The sequence below is a fragment of the Loxodonta africana genome, chromosome 22 (genome assembly GCF_030014295.1).
Source record: "Loxodonta africana isolate mLoxAfr1 chromosome 22, mLoxAfr1.hap2, whole genome shotgun sequence".
Classification (NCBI taxonomy): domain Eukaryota; kingdom Metazoa; phylum Chordata; class Mammalia; order Proboscidea; family Elephantidae; genus Loxodonta; species Loxodonta africana.
The window spans coordinates 45141259-45166798 of record NC_087363.1 but is presented as its reverse complement, the minus strand read 5'-3'; the positions used below and the strand labels follow the sequence as shown (position 1 = coordinate 45166798).

General features: G+C 42.1%; 1 protein-coding gene across 1 annotated transcript in view; it reads left to right on the top strand.

Annotated features, from left to right (window-relative positions):
- Positions 1-25540, top strand: part of GRM7 (glutamate metabotropic receptor 7) — a 1058468-nt gene that overhangs the window by 780204 nt on the left and 252724 nt on the right. The window contains exon 7 of the mRNA XM_003409776.4: positions 1303-1442. Within this exon, the coding sequence (XP_003409824.1) occupies positions 1303-1442 (140 nt within the window). The remainder of the gene's footprint in view (positions 1-1302; positions 1443-25540) is intronic.

The window sequence follows — 25540 nt, the reverse complement described above, 5'->3', positions numbered from 1 at the left end:
CTGTCTTATAGGGTCGCTGTGAGTCAGAACTGACTCCTTGGCACCTAACAACAACAATATTAACCTATAGGCAGATGCCAGTCAAATACCATGAGGCCAGTTATATTTTTTCTGTTTCCAAGGGACTGTGAGGAAAATGGCACCCAATTACAATTACTTTGTAATTGTTGCTGAAACCATCCAAAATTCATCTCTTTCATTCTCTATACATGGTTTGTCAATTGCTTCCCGGTTTAATATTAAACATTGACCTCAATGTCTAACCCTGGCAAATATGGCTGCATCTTAAGACTGACATTTTAGAAATTAAACCCACATCAGAGGATGAGAAAGAAACCAATATTGATCAAACACCTTTCAGGCATGTGACTGAACATTTTACCCTAGTTAACATTTAATGTAAACTATAAATAATCAGCAAAAGTATTTTTAAATTCAATCAATATCCAAATACACATTTAAGTAAATGTTTTTGCTTGTTTGTTTTACAGTGCCCTCATATCCTCTTGTTTTTTAAAATTTATTCATTTATGTTCTTAGGAATGCTTCTTTACTCACACAATTCAGCAGCTTGCAGAAACAACTCTATTATTATGGCCACTACTATTAAGGAATCCTGGTGGTGCAATGTTTTAAACACTCAGCTGCTAACCAAAATGTTGGCAGTTCAAACCCACCAGCAGCTTCGCCAGAGAAAAGGCCTGGTGATCTCCTCCCATAAAGATTACCAAAACCAAACCCATTGCCTTTGAGTTGATTCTGACTCATATCGACTCTATAGGACAGAGTAGAACTGCCCCATAAGGTTTCCAAGATACGGCCGGTGGATTCGAACTGGCGACTTTTTTGTTCGAAGCTGAGCTTTTAACCACTGTGCCACCAATAAGGGTTACAGCCTGGGAAATCCTATGGGGCAGTTCTACTCTGTCATATAGGGTTGCTATGAATTGGAATCGACTCAACAGCATACAACAACAACAACTGCTCCTACTACCAATAGAATTAAAGTTGTGTCTGGAAAATAATATTTATTCCTGAAAGCAGGGGAAAATTAGAGTAAAATATTAAGATATATTGAGAAACAAAATTATTTAAAGTGGAGTCAGGTTGTCTTTAATTAACATCCAGAGTCCATAGGAATCACTTCCCTGTGAGTTTCAGAGACCATTTTTAGGGAACTCATTAAACAATGGGGATAGCGGTTACCATGTCTCTCAGCAGGTCTCCAGACTATCACCCCTGACATGAGAGCTAGAAGGAATCTTGTTTAACGAAAATATGTCTCCTTCATGTCTCCTTCAGGTAGTGCTGGCACCCCAGTAATGTTTAACAAGAATGGGGATGCACCTGGACGTTATGACATCTTTCAGTACCAGACGACAAACACCACCAACCCTGGTTACCGCCTAATTGGACAGTGGACAGACGAGCTTCAGCTCAATGTGAGTTCTACTTGTTTCTCTTCTTCCCTTGTGTGATGAATGAGCAGACTTTTAATTTTTGCAGGTTAGCAAATGTCTCTTGTTTGTATGTTCATGTGCATATACACAAGTGAACATGCAACTTGTTACAGGTGTCAATAGGGGTTGATGCCCAGTCATAATATGGCAACCATGGTAGTGATGATGATGATGATGATGGCAGGGATGTATATTGAGTTTGCGCTGGACACTATACTCAGTACTTTCTGTGGATTGCCTCATTTAATCCTGACACCAGCCTTGGGATTAAAAACTTGAGGCTTAGGTTTTTTAAGAAACAAGTTACCAGCTGGCATCTTCATACAATCCTTCTCTTGATGTAACTTTTGTGCCTTCATTCTTCCTTGCTTTCTTCCTTCCTTATTTGGTGGTGCTTTTCGGTGTAATTTATTTTAAGTGCATTTTAATGAGTTACTTTGGCTTATGCTGAGGTTATCTAATTGCAGTGTTAGCCATTTCCATATCCTCTTTCTCTAAAATGTGACCTAGAGTAAGCAGCTAAGTGCTCGTGCAAGCTTATGTCAAAGTCCACCAGCCAAAACCACCAAGAACTCACCTATAGTCAAACACCCAAAACCAGAGCCAAACTTACTGCCCTGGAGTTGATTCTGACTCATAATGACCCCATAGGGTTTCCAAGGCTGTAAATCTTTCTCCCGTGGAGCCACTGGTGGTTTTGAGCCACCAACCTTTTGGTAAGCGGTTGAGCACATTAACCACTGTGCCACCAGGGCTCCTTGTAATCAAACAGCTAGGTTTATTTAACTTGCACCATGAAAGAAAAGCACCTACCCACACAGAACTGTGGGGTGGTAAAGGAGGAATGACTGAGAATTGCTGGGAGTTATTATAGGCTTTTTTTCGGGGGGGCTTGAGTTGGTGCTTTTAAAGAGGTTTAGGGAAGCAGGGGTTGGTTTGGGGTTGGGTACACGTAGGAAGTGGAGGCGATTTGGTGATTGTTCATCTTGGTGATTTTTATGTAGAAGACGAGAGAATAAAAGCTAAGCTAGAGTTGTCTCTCTCCTAGGAACAGTAGGCACTTATATGAACTGGAAGTGTGGGAGGTTTAGTTATTTTTGTGGTTGCAGAGTTTCTTGGTTACTGTTTAGTTTCAGACATGATCACGGAGTGGCCTTGTTTTTGTCTTGTTCAACCACAGTCATGGGGTAGCCTTGTCTGATTATTATCATATTCTATAGAAGCTGTTTATGTTCTGTTTGGAACATGGTTGCCTAGCTGTTACCTGACAGCTCTCAGGGCACTTTTGTTTGTTTGTTTTACTTTCTTAATACGTCATGTTGAAAATTCAATAGGGTACTTCTAATAATTCTAACAGTGCTCTACATTTGAATTATTATTAGTTTAAATAAACATACCAGTCTTCCCAGGTTCATATATGTAACTTAAAATCATAGTATATACAAGCATATACTTTTTTGTTGTCCAGGCAGGGCCCTATCCAGGAAAATTTCTTCTAATGTCTCTTCCAGTGCTGGAAATTATGCCATTAATCTTTATCAGCCTATACCTTAGGAGGCATTTGGCAAATCATTGAGAGTAAGGCTTCTTGGGAGGTGAGTATAAAACCAATGTCCTGGTGGGGTCCTGCTTTGGTCCTGGTTTCTAAGAAGAGATGATTGTGCATACAGGGATGGGTGGAGCCACCACAGGCCAATTTGCCTCATTCTCACTTTGCCCTGGACTGGCTTTGCTTATATCTGTTCTCCTTCACATGATGTCCAACAGCCAGTGGGCTGACTCCATGATTGGGTTCAAAGGATTGTGAGCTGTCATGCTAGAACAGATGGAGTCAGACAGCAGGTTCCAGCCATGCCTGAGATGAATGCTAAGGGCAAAACCAATGAAAAAGCCAAAATAGTCTAACCTAAGGCACACTAAACTTTCAGCCAAGAGGAGAAAATAAAAAAGAAAGAAAGGTAGGAAGGAAAGAAGGGAGGGCAGGAGGAAGGAAGGAAGGAAAGAAGGAAGAAAAGGGAAGCTACATGCAAGAAGTGGAGATAAAAAAGGAATCAAAGCAGTGTGACCTGGTTTTAAAAAAAAAAAAAAACCTTACCATCAAGTCGATTCCAACTCATAGCCATCCTACAGAACAGAGTAGAACTGTCCCATAGGATTTCCAAGGAGTGACTGCTGGATTTGAACTGCTGACCTTTTGGTTAGCAGCCAGAATCTTAACCACTGTGTCATCAGGGCTCCATGACCTGGTTTGTATACCCAAAATGTGATTTTTATTGGGTGTTGGCTCTGTGATGCAAAGATTAGTCAGCTGGGACTAAAGGAGAGAATCTAGGTCTATTGTATATATGTGAAGTATTCAGGGCTTATTGTAAGACCCAACAGAATAAGCAGGTGTATTACACTCTTCTAGTAAACCCCTCTGCACCAATGTTGAATTACTGTCATATATAATTTATTTATGCACTTAAAAATTCCCAGCCATCATTTAACAACTTCAGATTACCTAAAGCACCCTATTTTTAAAAACCCACATCAACACTGATTTTATTCTCCTTTGTTTGGTTTGTATCTTATCCTTCCTAAAAATTGTATTTGATTAGCCATTCAACAAGTATTTTTTTAGTGCTGATCATGTGATAAGCACTGTGAGAGGTAATGGGTACACAAAGGAGAACAAAACGAAAGTGGTCCCTGTTTTCACAAAACTGATGATCTAGGAGGAAGTTACGTGGTAAACAAGTAAACAGATACGTATGTGGAAATTCCAGAGTGTGATCGAAGAGAAGATAGGTGAGAGAATAACAGAGGTAGGGATGGACCTATAGGATAAAAAGTAAGTGCTACGATGAGTATAACCAAAGTGGGAGAAGGTAATGAGGAATTCACCAAGCAGGCCAGAAGGCCGACAAGAAGTTGGTATAGTCAGTAAGGGAAAAGGGGGAGGAGTGGTGGGAGGATCAAGTGGAGCAACAAGCAACAGCCATATCATACAGTCTCATGTAGTTCATGCTAAATAAGTTTTAAATTTTATTCTGTGTGAATTTAAAAGCCAATAATAAGGGAGTCCCTGGGTAGTGCAGTGGCTAATGTGTTCAGCTATTAACCGAAAGGTTGGCGTTATGAGTCTACCTAGAGGTGCCTTGGAAGAAAGTCCTGGTGATTTATTTCTGAAAAATCAGCCACTGAAAACCCTTTGAAGCATAATTCTACTCTGACATGAGTAAGGTCGCCATGAATCAGAATCGACTCCGCAGCAATGGAAAGTATAAAAAAAATAGCCAAAATGAAATGGATATAAATCTGAAGTTCAGAAAATAGTTTTGGGCTACCATTATAAAACTGTAAGTGTTAAATGACTTTTGCAGGAATTAGGGAGAGAGAACAGAAAACAGCAGAGAACACATGATCGTGAAAACTTCATAGAAAATAATACGATTCCATTCCACCTACTCCAGATAGGACTCAAGTTAAAATAACCTGTTAATTTGTCTGGAAGGTTGGGCAGACGATATACCTTGAATTTTTATGTTTATTTATGGAAGTAAGACAATGGGTGGGTGCTTGACCTAGTGTTAAGTGGGAACATTTTTGATTCTCCTGCATCATGATGAGAGTGGTGAGTGAGGAACTGCAGACAGGGATGCCTGAGTCCTCATGCGGATACGGTGGCTTACACTTGATATAGCATGAAACTTAAAGGTATCAATAACTGAGCCATGAACAGGGCCATCTTTAGAAGGGAGAGAGACTGGGTTAATTTGCTAGTGTGGCCTCTATATTGGCTTTGATAGGCGACCACCCTATTGGCACCTTTCACAGACTTTTTAGGATATTGTTCATTAGAATTTTAATCATGATCGATCACAGTTGAAAAAAGAGAAGAACAGCATAGTGCCCAGAGAGTACCTCGCTCCCTCACTTGAAGATCCAAGGCCGAAGCTCAGCCGTCCTATCCAGTGGTTGGCCCTGCCCGTGATGTTCCGTTTGCTCCAATTAGCCTGACTCAGTGAAAAAGTTCTGTGAGGATGGCCTTTGGGCAAACTTAGTTTTGTTAGTTTGCTTTCTTCTAGTCAGCAGCACAAAGCAAAGCATTTCAAGTACTGTGTGTGCTTCTGCTTATTTACAAAGGCTCAGGGGTACTCTTTCAATTCTCAGTTAGATCATCTATAGCAAATAAAAATTTCAGGAGAGCTGTCTCTGTGGTCAGTAATTGCAGCTGAGTTTCTGAGCTAAGACATCAGAGTTTTCGAATCTCAGAATCCCAGAGCTGTAGACCAGCCAGTCATCTGGAATCTGGGTGCCGAGCAGTGTGCCTACTGTTATGGGGTATCCTCAAGTACCCTGACTACTGAGTGTGGTAGCTCTGGGCCCTTTCTCCTCTGTTGGCCAGCAGATGACTACATGATTTGCTAGTATTTGCTAGATATTTCTGCAAGGACAAGAATTCTGCTGAAGAAAAACACAACTTGCAAAGCAATTTACCCTCCCGGTTGCAACCCCCATGGGCATAACCCTGATTTATTTTTTTTTCAGGTTTGTATTCTACTATGCAGAAATTCTATAAAACACGCTTCCTGGAAAAGAAGGAGGAGAAGGGAAAATGCAACAATCACACTGATCATCTCCAATGTGTCAGGCATGACGCTTGCTAATGGAGATGCTAGGAAAAGCGAGGGCAGGTCCCTGCACTTCGTATTCAGGGGCACACTAGGATAAGGCCTCAATAACAGATGAATTGCATTTTAGGGGAGGTGGTGCAAATGCTTAAGCACTTGGCTGCAAACCAAAAGATTGGTGGTTCGAGTCCATCCAGAGGCTTCTCTGAAGAAAGGCCTAGTGATCTACTTTCAAAAAAATCAGCCTTGAAAACTCTCTCTCAAATTCTATTCTGACATACATGGGATCATCATGGGTTGGGACAGAAACTGTTTGTTACCAAAAACTTATATTTGGGCTGTACCTTGCAGAACAAGTGATAGTTTGTCAGATGGACAAGAGAAATAATAATAGTAAGTTTTAGGAAGCATAAAGTAGTCCTATTTAAAAATTATGATAAAGGGATATGTGAGAAAAATGGCAAGAAAAGGAATGTGGATACTTTAAAAAAAGCTAAATTTATGTTGTACGGTAACCTGTCTCCATGCTTATGTGTGATAGAAACAAAGATGATTTTTGTCATTGTCTTTCTTTTATCTGGAATTAATCAATAATTTCAATATGTCCCAAATGTTCATTTTTCAAATATTTGAAATTATTTAAAATGCCAAAATGTTAAAGAGAAGCTGTTCTTAATAGATGACTTCCTCTAGTGAGATTGCACATTCTCTTAAATAGAAGGCTGAGTGAATGAATACAGCTTAACCTTTCCTGGACGAATCAGATTCTCCTTATAGGCCTCAACCATCTACTGTTTAGTCAGATAGTCCAGTGATATTGTCTTCTGAGCTACATGGGGTTATTAGCCTTTTCTCTGACTTAATTTCCTGTTGAATTTACATTTTCCACCTACAGACTGAAAATTCCTTGAAAGTAAACCCATGCCTTAGTCACTATTTTATATACCTGTGAGCACCACACCTGGCACACAGTAGGTATTTGCCTTTTCTGTAATTTATAAAAACATATAATTAATGTGTGATGATTTTAATGGTGGACATAATTTGCAGGCAGCATCCACTTGCCCTCCCTCTGGGAAAAGTGCACAAATTTCCTTTTTTTAGCTATGGTTTGCGTGGTATAGTTCCCAAATCCAGGGGTGGGACCTAATTCAGCCCCAGCCCATTATTGTGGCCACAGCGATGGAGGTGGGCCCTCAAACTAAACTGTTCAGTCAGGATGGACATCTGAATATCTGCTAAGTCTTCCTGGAAGTGAGTATACCCTGGGGAACATGGGGAGCTGGACACGCGGAGGAGCCCTAAAAACCCTTACCTGAAGCCAGGGGCAGATTACACCTATCCCATAGGCAAGGTAAGCACTGCGTTGACCTTGCGTACCAGATCATCTGTAGTGAACAATTTCACGTGGATTTTACCACATGAAGGGTCAAGGATGTGGTGAAACCTATGTGACATTGTTCACTACAGATTAGTAAGTAAGCAAAAATAAGCCTGTGCTTACCTTGCTTACTATGTCATCCACTGCTGTCAGGGATTGTAAAGTTGAAAAGAGGCTTTGGTTCTGTAGGATGGTACTGTGGGGTTGGTAGAGAGACAGATGGCAACCATACCTAGAAGCAGATTCTTTGACGTGGTGAAAAAAAATGTGAAATTGTTCACTACAGACAATTTGGTAAGCAAGGTAAGCACTGTGCTTACCTTGCCTATTGGATAATCTGCCCCTGCCTGAATCCACTTATAATGATCTCCGAATAGTTCAGTTATCAATAAATTCAGGCAATTTAGGTGAGATACTCTAAACTTACAGTCTTACTCACCATAAAAACTTACAATCTTACTCACCATAGCCAAGAAAAATGGGAAAAAAAAAAATCTATTTTAGTTTTCATGTGTCCAAATTGGAAAAGAAAAAATGTCAGCTTAATAAGCCAGATTTTTTTTAGATTTCATTAAACTGAGATGATTAAAAATTAATTTCAAAAAATTGTGGTTTTATTAAATATTGAATCTTTCAAATCAGTTAGAATTTTGGCTCCCACAGATACTTAAAGACATAAGAAAAGCAACTGATAGCCAGAATCCCTGTTTTATCAAATTATATTCCCCCAATTTTACATATTTACATATACCTGCCTATAAACTACTAATCAACAATCTCTAAAGGGAAACAGTAAGCAGGTTTTTAAAATCTAAGCACACTCATAATTTACAGTGTATCGTATGGGCTGTGGTGTCAGAGGTAGCCATAATCATAGCAATGTTGCCGAAGGGAAAAAATACATAAGTTGTCAAAGCTAGTACTTCTTCACCCTTAACTTGAAGTCTTCTTTTATTGCTCATCCTAATTAATAGGGCTTCTCTTACAATTTATAGCTAGGAGTAATGACTTTGAAGCTGACCCTGTTGAATGGATTTCATTCTCAACTCCACTGCTTACTAACTCTACAGCAGGATTATAATAGTACCTACTTCATAGGGTTATTGTTAGAATTTGATGTAGTAATACATCTAAAGTACTTAAAACAGTGGCTGTCACATAGTATTTATTCAATAAATGTTAGCCACTAACAACAGTAATAATAACAATTTAATATCCTTAGTTTATCACAAGATTTGTAACTGCTCAAAATGTCAGATTCCAGTGCCAAACTGGATTATTTCTCTGTATCCCCCAGCACCTAGCATAACACATGTTGTTGTTGTTAGTTGCCATTGAATTGATTTTGACTCATGGCAACTCCATGCATATGGATTAGAACTGCTCCATAGGGTTTTCAAGGTTGTGACCTTTCAAAAGCAGATTGGCAGGCCTGTCTTCTGGAGTGCCTCTGGATGGGTTTGAACTGCTAAACTTTCAGTTCACAGTCGACTGCTTAACCGTTTGCCCCACTCAGAGACTCCTGAAGCATGATGCATAGCACGTAGAAATTGCTCGTTAAATATTAAACAGACTGGTAGCTGGGCAGATGGACAAACAGTTCAGTTATATTATAAATTACTTAAGGGCAGGCACTGTGTCATTTTTTTATTTCATATCCCCAGTGCCTGTTGGTACAATGGATGAGACAATCCACCCAGAATTCTCTTCCAGTCAGCAGTTATATGATTCAGGGGTCCGTTCAAGAACTTTGTTTTAAAAATAGCTTACTCAAGTATCTCTAAGTGGTCGGTAACCAAACAAAGCCAAACCGGTTGCCACTGAGTCAATTCTGGCTCATAAGCGACCCTATAGGACAGAGTAGAACTGCCCCAGAGGGTTTCCAAGGAGTGGCTCGTGGATTCAAACTGCCAACCTTTTGGTTAGCTGCCAAGCTCCTAACCACTAAAAGCAGTTGGTAGGCTAGTTCAAATTGCCAAAATAGACTTTTGTGGTTTTGAATAATGCAAGCGAGGAGTGGTGAGGATAAAAAGAAATGGTTTTCGTTTTGTTTCAGTTGATTTTTATTTTTAGAAACCTACCAGAAGCTATTTGAGGACATGGGATGGAATTACTGTTTTCATAACCTCCCATTTTTTTGCCCAGAAGAGAAGTGATGTATTTGGTTCTTGAGAGAGCAAGTGGCGAAAGAATAGCTGGCCACTTCTGCTTTGATTAAAGTGAATTAATAGTCAAACCCTTGAAGCTGGCTGCACCTGCCACCTGCCTGTCTACCGTTTAACTACGTTAGAGGAAGAGTTGACACAGCAAACGGTTTAGAATCAGACGGACATGGTTTCTAATCATGGCTCTGCCCAGTTACTAGACCTATTAACGAGGACCGGGAAGGCCTCTCTGAAAAGATGGCGTTTAACCTGAGACTGAGGAGATAAGTTATTTCTATTTGTCAGGATCTCTGACCCTGTAATATTTTACAAAGCAGATTCAAAACAGTAAGTGCTGCTTTCTAATTGTCAGCTGTTTGAGAGAGAGCGCAAACTGAATACAGACAGCAGATGTATTAAAAATGTAGTTCCCACAGCTATGGAGTCGATTCTGACTCACACTGACCCCGTAGGGTTTCCAAGGCTGTAAATCCGTGTGGAAGCAGACTGTGAAGCCACTGGTGGTTTTGAACTGCCAACCTTTCTGTTTGCTGTCAATCTCTTTAACCACGGCGCCTGCAGGGCTCCTTAAAAATGTAATTAAAAAAATTAGTTGCCAATATTTTGAAAATCCAGAAATTCTGAATGAATGGCTATATTTTGGGGTTGTCTATAAGTGATCAGAGGGTCTGGTGGCAATGTGTCCTTATTCCATATAGCAATAGCTGGCTGGATCTAAGCAGCCTCTTCCCACTTTAAACAGGGTGTGTGCTCTCCTGGCCACTCCCCATTGGCTGATACTCAGCTCTGTTGTTGTTGCCATTGAGTCGGCCCCATGCACAACAGAACAAAATGCTGCCCAGTCCTTTGCCATACCCATGATTGGTGGGATCAGACCATTATGTCCCATAAAGTTTTCATTGCCTGAGTTTTGAAAGTTGATCACTATGCCTTTCTTCCTAGTCTGTCTTAGTCTGGAAGCTCCACTGAAACTTGTTCAGCCAGGCTCATGGCAACACACAGGCTTCCACTGACAGATAAGTGGTGGCTGTACATGAGTGCATTGGCCAGGAATCAAACCTGTGTCTCCTGCATAAAACCAAAAAAAACAAAAACCCAAATATTTTGGTGTCCACTCAATTTTGACTCATAGTGACTCAAAGGGACAGAGTAGAACTGTCCCATAGGGTTTCCAAGGATCAGCTGGTAGATTTGAACTGCTGACCTTTTGGTTAGCAGCCAAGTACTTAAACACTGTACCATCAGGGCTCTGTCTCCTGCATAGAAGGTGAGAATTCTACCACTGAACTGCCAGTGCCCCCTGATACCCAGCTAACTCTACTCATTTACATAGTCCTCTAACTCCCATAGGCATTCCATTTCATTCACCTAATCTAGACTTAGAACAGGTTCAGAAGCCCCTGGATGGTGTTAACACACTCAGCTGCTAACAAAGGCTTGGAGGTTTGAGTCCACCTGGAAGTACCTTGGAAGAAAGGCCTAATGTACTTCCAAAAAATCAGCCATTGAAAACCCTGTGGAACACGATTCTATTCTTACACTCACGGAGTCACCATGAGTCAGATTTGACTCCACAAGTGAAAAAAAAAGTATAGATTCTTATTTTCACTAATTTTGTTTGACCTTTTTTTTTTTTGGTCTCTGGAAATTGGCTTAAAAAAACAATAACATATCTATATTATTAATGACCAAAAACTCCTAAGTATGTACTAACACTTTCTTTAAAAGGTCAATGAAAACAGCCTGCCAGAGATGGGTGCTTTAACATAGATAATGCGTTTGTTTGGAGACATATATTTATACATATTCTGAAACATTATTGGACATGAAAGAAACAGAGATTTCCTCTGTTCTGTCAGCACTTCTAGTAATCAATGGGGTATAGCTTCGTTCTTGCTACGAAATGTCTGGAAGATTAATAGTATTTATAATTATCAATATGGTTCCACAAACATGTACATTAGAGAAGCCTAAACCCCCATAAATTCTTGTTTGCGTTATAGGCATTCAAGCAAATCACTTCATGTTTATTAATATACTCCATGTTCTGTGGGGAAATTGTTGAATATCGTTGCTGTCAGCATTGTGGGCTCAGGCAAAATATATACAAAAGAAGAAATAATAAGAAGGATGATTTTAGAGAGCTCAACTATTGTAACAGGAAGTCTCAACATTGTTTAAAACATCAAAATTCTAAAGGGGGTGAAGGTGAGTTTATATACCATCAAATTAACATTTTTGCCTTGGGAAGCAGAAAATTCTAGAATGACCTATACCAAAAAACCAGTTGCCATCAAGATGACTCCAACGCATGGCAACCTCACGTGTGTCAGAGTTGGACTGTGTTTCATAGGGTTTCAATGGCTGATTTTTGGGAAATTTATCCCAGGCCTTTTTTTCTGAGGCCCCGCTGGGTAGACGAGAACCTCCAATTTGTAGGCTAGCAGCAGAGCTGGTTAACCATCTCGCACTACTCAGGGGCTTCAGGGTGTCCTGCATAGATTATGTGAAATGTAAAGTACAGCAATTAGGTTTGACGTTTGGGACAAGTGGAAGATAGTCTTATCAAATCAGAAAATGTCAGAAGGCCCGAGTTGGAGTGTTGCTTTTGCCACTCGTTGCTTAAGCAACCCATTTGACATTCTCTGAACCACAATTCTCTTATGTATTTAAAATAAAATGAAATGAAATACAGTAAAGCAATATAGTTATCTCACAGGAATATTTTGAGAATGAACTGTAATAGTTTTTTTCTGATATAAGAAAGCATGTAAGATTTCTGTATTAGTTTTGTATTGCTGCCATTAAAAAAAAAAAAAAAAATTACCACAAACCCAGTGGCTTAACACAACACGAATTCGTTATCTAACACTCTTTAGGTCAGAAGTATGATGTGGGATCCATGGAGCTAAAATCAAGCAGGCTGTGTTCTTTTGGAGGCTGTAGGGGAAAATCTGCTTCCTGCTCATTCAGATTCTTGACAGAATTCAGTTCCTTGTGGTCTTAGGACTGAGGTCCCCAATTTCTTGCTGGTTGTTAGCTGAGGGTCATTCTCAGCTTCTAGTGGCACCCTTGGAATGCTCTTTGTCCATCCTCAAAGCCAGCAATGGTGAGTTCCTCTCACACCTCCAGTCCCTCCTGCCTCTTCTTCCATCGTTGCATCTCTTTCACTGATTCTTCTTCCTTTTTGTTCCATATTTAAGGAGAAGCCTCTGGGCTGTGCTAACAGTTAAGTGCTGGGCTACTAATTGAAAGGTTGGCAGTTCGGACCCACTTGTAGGTACTTTAGAAGGAAGGACTGGCGATCTGCTTCTGAAAGGTCACAGCTGTGAAAACCTTATGGAACAGTGCAGTTCGACTCCACACACATAGGAATCAATTAGATGACAACTTTTTTTTTTTTTTTTTTTTGGTGATTACATTGGACTCACCTAGATAATCTAGGGTAATCTCCATATTTTATGGTCTGTAACCTTAATTCCAAGGAACCTGGGTGGCATAAACTGCTTGCAATTGGCTGCTAACCTAAAGGTTGGCAGTTCTAGCCCACCTAGTGGCACTGCAGAAGAAAGGCCGGGCAGACTGCTTCCGTAAAGATTATAGCCAAGAAAGCCCTATGGAGCAGTTCTGCTCTGTAACACACAGGGTCGCTATGACTCAGAATTTACTTTATGGTAATAACAACAACAAACTTCATTCCATCAGTGAAGTCCCTTTTTCTAAGTAACGTAACATATGTACAGGTTCCAGGAACTAGAGCGTGGAGGCATGGACATCTGGAGGGGGAGAGGGACATTATTTTGCCACCACAGTTCTTTACTGTGTTTAATATTTGTTTTTCTGGGAAGTCTATAACATCCATGCTAAAGTCCCATTACCTTTTACTAAAGAGTTAACGTAGGTGTGAAAACATGAGACTTACGCAGTTTTGTGTACCTAAACATCTTTGGTATCTAATTGAGCTAATCTTTTTGACTGATAAGTATTCTAATCACATCCCTGGAAGAGTCTGAGAAAGGACCCTGAATTAAGTGATAAGCAGACAGAATCGCCCTAGAGCAAAGGGGGCAAGGTTGAAGATTAGCAGAGAGGTAAAGTGATACAAACATAATAGGGCAGTTAGAAGAGGGCAAGGCGAGATTCCCGTAGGCCTTGAACCCTTTCCCACGTTCCTCACAGAGGACATGGCCCAATATGCTGAAACTGTGAGACATCTGGTCACCAGGTGTGACCATTGCCTGAGCCCAGGTCAGAATGATGAACACAGTGTCTTTTTTTCCACTCCCCGCTCTCCTTAATCCCACCTCCTATTAACCGATTTTCTTTTTCACTTGTTCGTAGTATGATAATATTTTGATCATGATAACATATTTCCCAATTCCGGTCCTTCTTGTCAATTCCTTGTATTCCAATTTTGGCTGCAAAATTCCTAGGCATTTTGCTTTCATTGCTTTAGTTCTCTTTAAGTGACAAAGCAGAAAGGCAGGGAAAGGAAATAGGTGGGTGGTTCCTCAAAAAGCTAAACATAGAGTTACCATAAAAAACCAAAAACCAAACCCAGTGCAGTCGAGTGGATTCTGACTCATAACGACCCTATAGGACAGGGTAGAACTTCCCAGTAGAGTTTCCAAGGAGCGCCTGGTGGATTTGAACTGCTGACCTTTTGGTTAGCAGCTGTAGCACTTAACCCCTACGCCACCAGGGTTTCCTAGAATTACTGTATGACCCAGCAATTCCCTTCCTAGGTATATACCCAAGATTATTGAAGGGATATGTCTACCCAAAGCTTGTACATGGATATTCATAGCAATATTATTCACAGTAACCAAAAAATAGCAACTACCCAAATCACCATCAACTCTTGAATGGATAAACAAAATACAGTATATCGATACAATGGATTTTTCACCCAGGCACATACAGACACACACACACACACAGATGTTTTGATACATGCTACAGTGTGGATGAGCCTTGAAAACATTATGGTAAATGAAAGAAGCCAGGTACAAAAGGCTACATGTTGTATGATTCCAGTTATGTGAAATATCCAAAGTTGCCAAATCTATAGAGATAGAGAGTGGATTCGTGGTTGCCAAGAGTTGGGGCAAGGGAGAATGGGCGGCTAATGAGTACCAGGTTTGTGTTTGGAATGATCGAACTGTTCTGAATTACATAGTAGTAATCAATGTACAGGGACGTTTGGTGTCTTAGTAGTAGAATCCTCACCTTCCATGCAGGAGACCCGGGTTTGATTCCCAGCCAGTAAACCTCATGCACAGCCACTACCCGCCTGTCGTTGGAGGCTTGCGCGTTGCTATGATGCTGAACAGATTTCAGTGGAACTTCTAGTAAAATGGAGGAAAGCCATGGTGATCGGCTTCCAAAAGTCAGTCAATGAGATCCCGTGGATCACAGCAGTCTGTCCGCACCCAATTACTGGGATGGCACAGGATTCGGGCAGCATTTTGTTCCATTGTGCATGGGATCACCATGAGTCAGGCGCTGACTGACAGCAGCTAACAACAACAATAAATCAATGTACAACATCGAATATACCAAAAACCACTGAATAGTACACTTTTAAAAGATAAACGTTTTGGTACGTGAGCTGTATCTCAATAAAGCTGCGATTTAAAAAGAGAAAACACAGACATAAAAGTCAATTGCTTGTTTTTGAGTTTCAGAATAGACTTTTGAAACATGTTTGAAACTCATGACAGATGATATTTTACAAGAAAGCGTGCTTGAGTTCCAGAAGGGTAGACACTGTGAGTTTAAAAGCTTTGTCCTGAGTGGATCCACAGTGTCAAATACGTTTGATTAACCAGAGCTAGCCAACCTCCCCTCTTCCCTAGTTCAAGCCTGGGACTGAGTATTAATTACGGTTCTCTTGATTTTGAAAAAGACAGAATTGCAGATAGATGTTGGTAGGTATATGAAAAATGTTAGCACCCTGCCCCTCTTACCTAAAAGAATCTGGTTATCCACCTAGCCTTATCCCCATGACACAATAAACCAAAAAAACCAAACCCATTGCCATTGAGTTGATTCCAACTCATAGCAACCCTACAGGATAGAGTAGAACTGCCCTACGGGGTTTCCAAGGAGCAGCTGGTGGATTCAACTGCTAACCTTTTGGTTAGCAGCCATAGCTCTTAACCACTGCACCACCAGGGTTCCATGACCCAATGATCCCCTGAAAATTGGCTTCCTTTCAGGGGAAAAATAAATTACATGTGGGCAATTGGAGGTATGAACTAAATTCCCTGAGACTCAGTTATTCAGCAAAAGAAACACTTAAATAACAATTAGATCAATTAAGCTAATACAGTTACATTTCTTCCACACCAGAGTTTTACAGCCTGAAATTATTATTTGCTAGAAATTCACTCACTGTCTATTATGGTCCTTGCTAGTGACTAAGGAATCTAAAATGAACAAAGCAGAGACGTTGCCCTCAAGGTGCCTCAGTGTAGCTGGGGGGTAGTAATGAGAATAAAAATCAGTGAAGATAGTTTGATGTAAGTACATTTAGAGATGGTGGTGGAATGGTAGCAGGGAAGAGACAGTGATTGGTTCCTGCTGGAGCGTGGGGAGATGACGTCTCACCCTGTAATCTGTTCTGCCCATGCCACTTTTTCTGCCCCGTTACAGTCCCTCTCTGGCCAGTAAATTTAGGGAGGGCTTTTAGCTTTAGTTTCCATCTGTGTGGTTGTTAGTTGCTGCTGAGTTGGCTGCGATTCACGGCAACCTTATAGATAACAGAACGAAACATTGCCCAGTCCTGCACCATCTTCCAGGTATATATATGTTAGAAAATATTCTGGTGTGGTCCACAGGGTTTTCACCGACTTATTTTGGGAAGAATATCTCTAGGTCTTTCTTCCTACTCCATTTTAGTGCTCTGCTGAAACCTGTTTAGCATCAAAGCAACACACAAGCCTCCACCAACAGAAGGTGGCTGCACATGAGGTGCTTTGACTGGGAATCGAACCTGGGCCTCCCACATAGAAGGTGAGAATTCTACCACTGAGCCGTTGTAACGCCCACGCTCTTAACTGCCCATTCTATGTGAGCCACAGGAGCACGTTCAGTGCTCTGAGAGTACCTACAGTATAGAAATCTTTAGCCTACTCAGAGTTTTCCAAATTTTGTTTCGTCCAACGAAACCCCAAACCCTTTGACACCGAATTGATTCTGACTCATAGCGACCCTACAGGACAGAGTAGAACTGCCCCATAGGGCTTCCAAGGCCGTAATCTTTACAGGAGTCGATTGCCACATCTTCCTCCCCTGGAGTGATTGGTGGATTCGAACCACTGACCTTTGTGTTAGCAGCCTAGCTTATCCACTGTACCACCAGAGCTCTGTTTTGTCTACAGGACTCTTCATTTAAGGAATACCTGTAATAGCGTCTGTGGAACTCCTTCTGGGGGGGACATTGCACTCTTATGTAGCTAAAACCAAAACCCAGTATCTTAGCATTCAAGATTTAATTTACTCCTGGGAATCCCAACAGTGGAAGGCTGGTAAAGGAGACATATTTAAGTCAATATTGCCCTTAAGATTACACTCTAATTATATCTCCTTCTCTATGGGCTAGTGGAAAAAGTATAGGACTTGAAGTTTATAGTTCTGAGTTCCAGTTCTGACTTTGTTACCAACTTTTTGTGGAACCTCTGATGTTGAATTTTCTCATTTATAAAATGATAGAATTGCACCATAAAATCTTTAAGCCTGACCTTGAAAGTTTGAAGGAAGCCATGTCCAATCTAGCACTAGTGTCCCCTGATCTGTGAAAGGAAATGGAGCAATAGAACACCATAGTTAAAGCTTGGGATTGGGTGTGTTGACCACCAGCTCCCTGAAAGTTATCCCACCACCTGTCGATAAAGCAAAGCTGTGTTTATTACTCACTGCACTGAGGGAGACTACCACCTAGTCAGAGTCTCAATAGCATCTCAGGAAGAGGAAGTCAAGGGAGGGTATTTTTAAGATTTAGGGGCCTGGCTTAAGGTACTTCTTTCAAAGCGGGAATAGGGCAAAGTATGTGACATAAAAGTATTATATTAGCAGACAAAGTGAGGACGGTTTTAAAGCATGTCTTTTTGAGTCATTTGATAAGAGGGGTTAGCCCAGTCGAGTGCTCAGTTTCTCCAAAAGGGGCTATTTATCCTAAGGTGTAACCTGTTTTCCTGGGAATCAGGTGAACCATTGGTCAGACAGATGGATTTTCAGGAAGTTCCTGAAACAAACCATAAAATTATTTGCAACATTAACTTCCTGGGAAAGAATTTCGTGGAATAGTAAAGTCATGTTAGCGTGGACAGTTTTAATTCTTGATCCGATTAAGCTGGGTGTGGCAGGCAAGTTTGTCTCAGGAGATAGAGCAAGTCAGAATCTTCTAATCTACAGTTTACCAAGTGTGTGCAGAGGCAGCCCCAAGAAAGTTCTGTGACACCTAGTGAGGACTATTTGGTGGCACCACTTCTAGCCACGTTCAGGGATAACTGTCGGCTCAGAGGTGATAGGCCATCATAAAAAGTCAAACTGGACTGTCCTTTCCACACTCTGCCCCACCTTCAGAACCAAAATAGTGCAACCACAGAGCTGTATGCCACCCCAACCTAGTCCTATTGCTTAAGTAAGCCAGCCCCATAACTGGTGCTGTTAAAACCGTCCTGCGTTTAGGTTGATGGTGCCTATGTCCTAACTGGAAGTCCCTAGTGTGACAGAGTTCATTTTGCTGGCTACTTACTCCACCTGGCCCCTCAGGTAACGCTGCCATTCCAAGCAATGTTTGCTGATCCCACCTTTTCTTTCTAGCATCTTAAGTAGCATCATGTTTACAAATAGCTTCTCCAAAAAACCTACACTTGTAACAGTTTTTGTAACAGTAAACCACACACACACACGAAAAATCCTCAAAGAGAAGAGCATCCCCCAGCTGCTAGTTTTGCGCGTTCATGAACGTGTTTCCCATTCCAGAAGGCAGGTTCTGCCTGATCTTTTCCCAGTTACGCAGCTAATTTCCCACTGTTAAGAATGAAAAGTTTAAGAATGAAAATGGTTTCAGTGCAGTTTTGACACCAAAGCTTACACTCTCCCATCTGACTGATCGGGGAGCCCAAGGAGAAATCTCTGCCCAGCTTGGAAAATGGGGTGAGAAGAGCCAGGGAGTGGCAGTCCGCCAGTTCTTTTGTCTTGTAGCCTTGGAGTTAGCGCTCCATTGGAGCCCACCTCTCTGCCAATAGGTGTGCATTCCTTCCAACCTCCTCAGCAATCAGTCAGCTATTCAAACGTGCTGGGCGCAGGGCGGGGGTTCAATTGCGCTACTTAACAGTCCTTCCAAATATGACAGTGAGAAAGAAATAACAAGCTCAGAACAAGGAAGACAGAAAAGATGCAGTGGGAAAATACAAAGAAGTCCAAATTTCTCATAAATAACAAGTGCGTTCCTGATTTATTGTGTGATGATATTGTAACCGAGCCTTTACAGTGACTGAATAGGACACCAGGGCCTTTATCTTAGCAGGGAACATGATACCTGCCGTTGGAAATCACACTCTGAAAGCTAGCTCTAACACATTGATGGATACGCACTGGAAAGGTAAGTGGCTCTTTGAAATTGTGCTAGAATCGTTTATGCTTCAATAAGGAGCTAGCATCCAAGTTGGTGTATAGCCAGTTGCATGATTTGTGTGTATATTCCCTGATAGTTAATTTTTTTTCTATTAACAGTATAGATCACATTGGCTATAAATGCCAGTTACAGGATTCAATCAAGAGTGCCAGATTACATCGTCAGGAGTCTGGTGAGCAGGGGTGAAACCCGTAGCTCTTCTCTTTCTCATCACTGGCATTGTTATACAAATGAGTGTCACTGCCACTTGAGGTGAGACTGTCTGTAATGAAAGGTGGTTTGAGCAAAAGACTGACTGATGTGAGTTAGTCATGAGCTCACAACATCGCGGCAAAACTATTGAAGACCTTGATGCCTTCGAATTTCACTGTCAAGCATCTTATTAGGCAAACCCAGTAGGACGAGCATTCTTATAATGGAGTATTCAAGATTTAGGAACTCCTGTTGAACTGCCTTCTTTTAACGGTCCCTGTTCTACATTTAAGTTTATTTTTAAAAACATCCAGCACTAGAATGGCTGATAGGATTGCTTCTAAACTGAAAATACTGCTAATACTTCTCCGTGACCGTTCCCGAGTCAAATCTGCTGCCTCTGCCTTAATTTACCTTTCTGAAAAGATGGAGTAGACTTAGTAGATCACTGTGCTGACATAGGAGCCCTGGTGGTGCAGTGGTTAAAGTGCTCAGCTGCGAACCAAAAGGTCAGTGGTTGAAACTGATCAGCTGCTCTGTGGAGAAAGATGTGGCAGCTGCTCCTGTAAAGATTTACAGCCTTGGAAACCCTATGGGGCAGTTCTACTCTGTCCTATAGGGTCGCTAGCGGTAAGAATTGACTCAACGATGGGTTTTATGGGTGCCAACATAATCACTCATGAGGAAGCAATACAGGTTAGTGTTAAGGAGGGTAGATTATGGAGGCAGGCTGCCTCAGGTTAAATCCTGAGTCGTGCCACTGACTTTCTCCTCCACCTGCCTGCTTCACCACTCAGTGCCTCGCTTTCCCTGTCTGTCACATGGAACTAACAACAGTACCCACCGCCCAGGATTGTTGTGAGGATTCACTACATGAAAGTGCTTAGGGCGGTGTCAGGTACAGTAAGTATCCACTGGGATCTCTACTAATGAGGCAGTGGTGGTATTCTCACCGTCTGTGCTGGAGACCTGGGTGGGCTTCCTGGCCAAGGCACCTCATGTGCAACCACCACCCATCTGTCAGTGGAGGCTTGTACGTTGCTGTGACGCTGAACAGATTTCAGCAGAGCTTCCAGACTAAGACAGACTAGGAAGAAAAGTCTGGAAATCTGCTTCCACAAATCAGCCAATGACAACCTTATGGTTCACAGTAGTTCAATTTGCAGTTGATCATGGCAATGGCACAGGGCTGGGCAGTGTTTCATCCCATCATGCGTGGGGTTTCCATGAGTCGGGATGACTCTATGGCCACTAACAACAACTACAGGATCTCTAATATTGTTTTTGCTACTCTTTCTAAAATACAAATAGACTATGTCATGCATCTGTGCAGCTTTCCCCTGCCTGCAGGACCAAGGAGGGTCCCCTTCCAGCTCCCACCTTCTCCCCCTACCTTCCCACCTTTGTTCCATCCCTCACATCTTATCCTCCATAACAAGGGCCTCCCTGAAGTGTCTTGAATCTGTTCCCTGACAATTCTGTGTCTTGTACATGCCACCTGACGTGCCACATTCCACCATTGAACTGAACTCTGGCCACCAAACGTATTCCAGTGTACTCATTAAGACCTGCATAAAGCCTTTCCTCTTCTTCAACCCCTCAGACAGGGCCTATTCCTCCTCCCTGTATCAGCTCCATTTCTCTACAAGCCTCCGTGAAGTTCTCTACCGCATTGCATCAGCACAGTGCTGAACACAGAATGGATACTTATGAAGGAAATTACAAGGTGGCAAAATATGATGGGTACTTACCTTAAATGCCTGAGCCTGCAACACTGGGCTCTCTTTTCTGGTGCAAATTTTCTTTTTTTCAGAGAGCCCTACAATTGCCGTTGAGAAAGAAGGGTCATTATTGGAGTTGGCAGAAGCACCTCTGGCCTAAGATCAAAAAATACCCACAACAGAGCTAGATATCCAGCTGCCAAGAGCGCCTGCATTTCACGAAGCCTCAGAGCCCAGCCTCACCCCTAAGGTGGGCTAAGAGGGAAGAGGAAGTCTTCTTTAAACAGAGACCAAAGAGATGGTAACCACCCCTCTCCGACCCTTCCTTCCTCCGGTGGATACTTCACACATCATACCTTTTTTTAATGTACTAATACCACCTGGATTCCTGAATGAATAGGAGGGGAGCAGAGAGGACTTACTATCCAAGATCTTTATTTACAAAAAGGCACCCACGGGGTGTGGCCAGAGGTAACAGATTAGCTGTGGTAGGGCAGCTGCTCCAAGAAAGAACCTTCCACTAAACCCACAGCTGTGGGGCTGTTATTAGCCTGCTTCCCATTCTGATTCTTTCTTTCTGAGATGTGTGTCTTTATTCATTTCTCCCTCTCTCTTTTTCTGCTTTGCTATGATCAACACAAAGGAAAATCATTATACGTTCCTTTTTTAAAATGCATCTTTTGAAATCTTCTTTGAATGTTTTTGAATTCCTTCTCCCAGACACTTCTCTTGGGATTGCTGATTTCCCTCTATCTCTCCAAAGCCTGTATCTTCCAATTAAGAATTAAAATCACATACAAATACATTCACCATGCCTTGGTACATATCAGTGTCTAATCTAGAGCATGGAATAAAGGAGAATCTGAGGTCCAGTTGTTAAGTTGCAAAATCTTTGTCCTTAATCATGATTCCATGTTCCTTTTCCTCCATCCCGAAGAGGTGTCAGGAGGTCAAGGTGTCAGGAGACATGACTCCATTATTGTGGAAGATACAACTCTCCAACTTGAAATGTGAACTTGGCAGTCCTTGTTTATCTGTTGTGCCTGTGCCTCCCTTGTACCAGGTTTCCTTTGCTCAGCCCACTGAGCCTCACACTGACAGAGCTTTCCAGTAACTCTGAATTTGCAGACTTAGCCTTTCCCAGGCCAACTGGAGGGAAATCTGTGGAATTACTGACCTGTTGAAAGACCATATGTTTCTGCTGCCTTAGGTGGAAGTCTTGTCCGTTAAGGACAGAGGTCTTTTTCATGTGGTTGCATGCTATGGGGGAAGTGCTGACTGGGTAATTGCTCATGGCATTAAAATTTTATGTTGGCTGACGTATCAAGTAGACTTTTTCAGCTTTGAGATGAATGGGACATTTTGAAAAGGAAGGGAAGGGGAAAAAACATGGTGTTTAATCAGTAAATATCTCTGTTTTGCTCTTCCTTTTACCAAGAAGGTTATATTCCAAATATTCAATAACCAATAAGGTCCAGGGGAGGAGTCCTGGTGGCCCAGTGGTTAAAGAGCTTGCCTGCTAACCGAAAGGTCAGCAGTTTGAACTCACCAGCCCCTCCGTGGGAGAAAGATGTGGCAGTCGGCTTTCATAAAGATTACAGCCTTGGAAACCCTATGGGGCAGTTATACTCTGTTCTATAAGGTCACTATGAGTAGGAATCAACTCAAGGGCAGTGGGTTTGGTTTGGGGGTAAAGTCTAGGGATGGACCATTCAGGACTGTCAAAGGCCCTTGCTGCAGTGGAGTCAGGGACACAACCTACTGTATTAACCCCTAATTTGCTGGATCATGGGCATATCCATGGAATTCTAGGGGAAGGTTTCAGGGCTGCAGAGTAGGGAGGAACACTTGAGTTGGGGGAGGGTTAGTCATATTTACCAACTAGTGTGAGGGCATCTCTGTATTTCTACAACTCGCAAGACCATTCCTGTGCATATGATTCCTATTAGCCTTGTCTTTGCCTGTCTTCCCCAGGCACTCGGTCATCTTTGAATGTTTGAAAAAGCAGCCCATACACAACTGTCTCTGTATAGCCTTCCTTTATTCCCAGATTTTCCCTACTCAATGTTCCCCCAAAACCCATTTCCATCGAGTCAATTCCAACTCGTAGCAACCCTATAGGACAGAGTAGAACTGCCCCCACAGGGTTTCCAACACTGTAATATTTACAGAGGCAGACTGCCAAATCTTTCTCTGTGGAGTGGCTGGTGAGTTGGAACTGCCAACCTTTCGGTTCGCAGCTGAGTGCTTAACCACTGTGCCACTAGGGCTCCTCTCAATGTCTCCAGAGTACTATAAACTTGACTTAATGACAGTTAAAGGCATACATGAAGAACTGAGAGACCGTTACAGCACAGTGGAGGAAAGAGTACAACCACTAGAGTTCAGTTAACCTCTCAGGGCCTTAGTTTATATACATGTAAAATGGGAACATCAGTACTGACCTAGTCCATATTCCCCCCAAAGCAGATTCTGAGACAAGGATATGGGTGCAAGTATTTGGGAGATAATTCCAGCAAACACATAAGGGTGTAGGTGAGACCAAGAAGGGGAGGGAGCCTATACAGAGTGTGTGGATGAGCAGGCTATCACCGGGGCACCTGGAGCTAAACTCTGCCAAGAGAGTGTCTAGAACAACCTCTAAATTGTGGAAAGGAAGCTAGGGTACTTAACTACAACTCCCATCCCTCACTTGTTGAGGGCTTCTCTCCAGGCATTATTTCCCCAGCACCTCCACCTGACAATGGCCAGAGAACATGCTCAGGCAGAGAGATGGCCTGCATGCCAGCATCATGTTAGCATGTATGTTGGGAAGTACGTCAGCATGGCCCAACGCTGTTGGCAAGGGGGCCTCTGAAGCAGGTCAAGGAGATACAAATGGAGCATGGCCAAAAGGTGGTACAAATATCTCCCTTTGAGCTTTTCTGTGATAATGCTTGCAAAGGGCTAGCTCGATGCCTATCCCATAGGACCTTCTCAGTAGATACTTGATTAATAACCATTAATAATGCCCGCTCCCCACTGCTGTTGAGTCGATTCTGACTCACAGCGACCCTGTAGGACAAAGTAGAACTGCCCCATAGAGTTTCCAAGGAGCGCCTGGCGGATTCGAACTGCGGACCTTTTCGTTAGCAGCTGTAGCTCTTAATCACTATGTCACCAGTGTTTAATAGTCAATAGTTAATAATAGTCAACATTTTTGAGCACCTACTGTGTGCCAATCACTATGGTATGTGCTAACCTTTTTAACCCTCCCAGCTAACTAATGAGGTAGGTACTATTTTTATTCCTATTTTACAAATAAGTTACCTGAGGTTCCCAACAAGGTTATTGGTCAAGGTTATGTAGGTAGTAAGTGAGGGTGATAAATACACCCAGGTAGTCTAGCTCTAAAGGTCCAAAGGTCCCTGGGTGAAACAAATAGTTTGCGCTCGACTACTAATCTAAAGATTGGCAGTTCCAACCCCCGCAGCAGTGCCATGGAAAAAGGCCTGGCAATCTGCTTCCACAAAGATTACAGCAAAGATAATCCTATGGAGCAGTTCTACTCTGACACACATGGAGCTGCCATGAGTTGAAATCTACTCTGCAGCAGCGAGTTTCAGTTGGTTTAGTCTGGTTTCTGAGTCCACACTCATAACCATTGTTTGTACTGCCTTTCTACGAGCAAAAAAAAAAAAAAAAAGATGTAAAGATCTTTGGATTCACATAAAAGTTAACTAACTCTAACCATTTACCTTTACTAGGCCACCTAGCCAATTTCTATGACCCCAGAAGCAGACCTTGGGGACAAGCAACTTGCCATTCTTCTTAATTTTGACCCAGGCCATTCATTTGCTGCACACAGTGGATACCGTGCTTGTCAGACACAGATGCAATCATTAGTCAAGAGCGTTTACTGTCTCCTGTGTGCAGAGCTTTGTTCTCAGGGCTGTTGGGAGTCACAGAGGAAGTAGAGGAGACAATCGCATCCATCACAGAGTCTAACCTGGTAGCACAGCTGCTCAGAATTACCTACCTAAGTGGCAAAAATGAAAACTAAGTGTGCAAAATTCAGCCAGGCCCCTCAAGGTAGCAGAATCATGCTTTTCCTCTTTCACTGCAGTATGTTTTCCAGGTTCTATTTGATTAAGTAACCTGTTGCCATCCAGTCGGTTCTGACTCATAGTGACCTTACAGAACAGAGTAGAACTGCCCCATAGGGCTTCCAAGGAGCAGCTGGTGGATTTGAACTACTAACCTTTTGGTGAGCAGCTGTAGCTCTTAACTACTGCACCACATGCTATCAGGAGGGACCAATCCCTGGAGAAGGACATCATGCTTGGTAAAGTAGAGGGTCGCTGAAAAAAAAGAAGACCC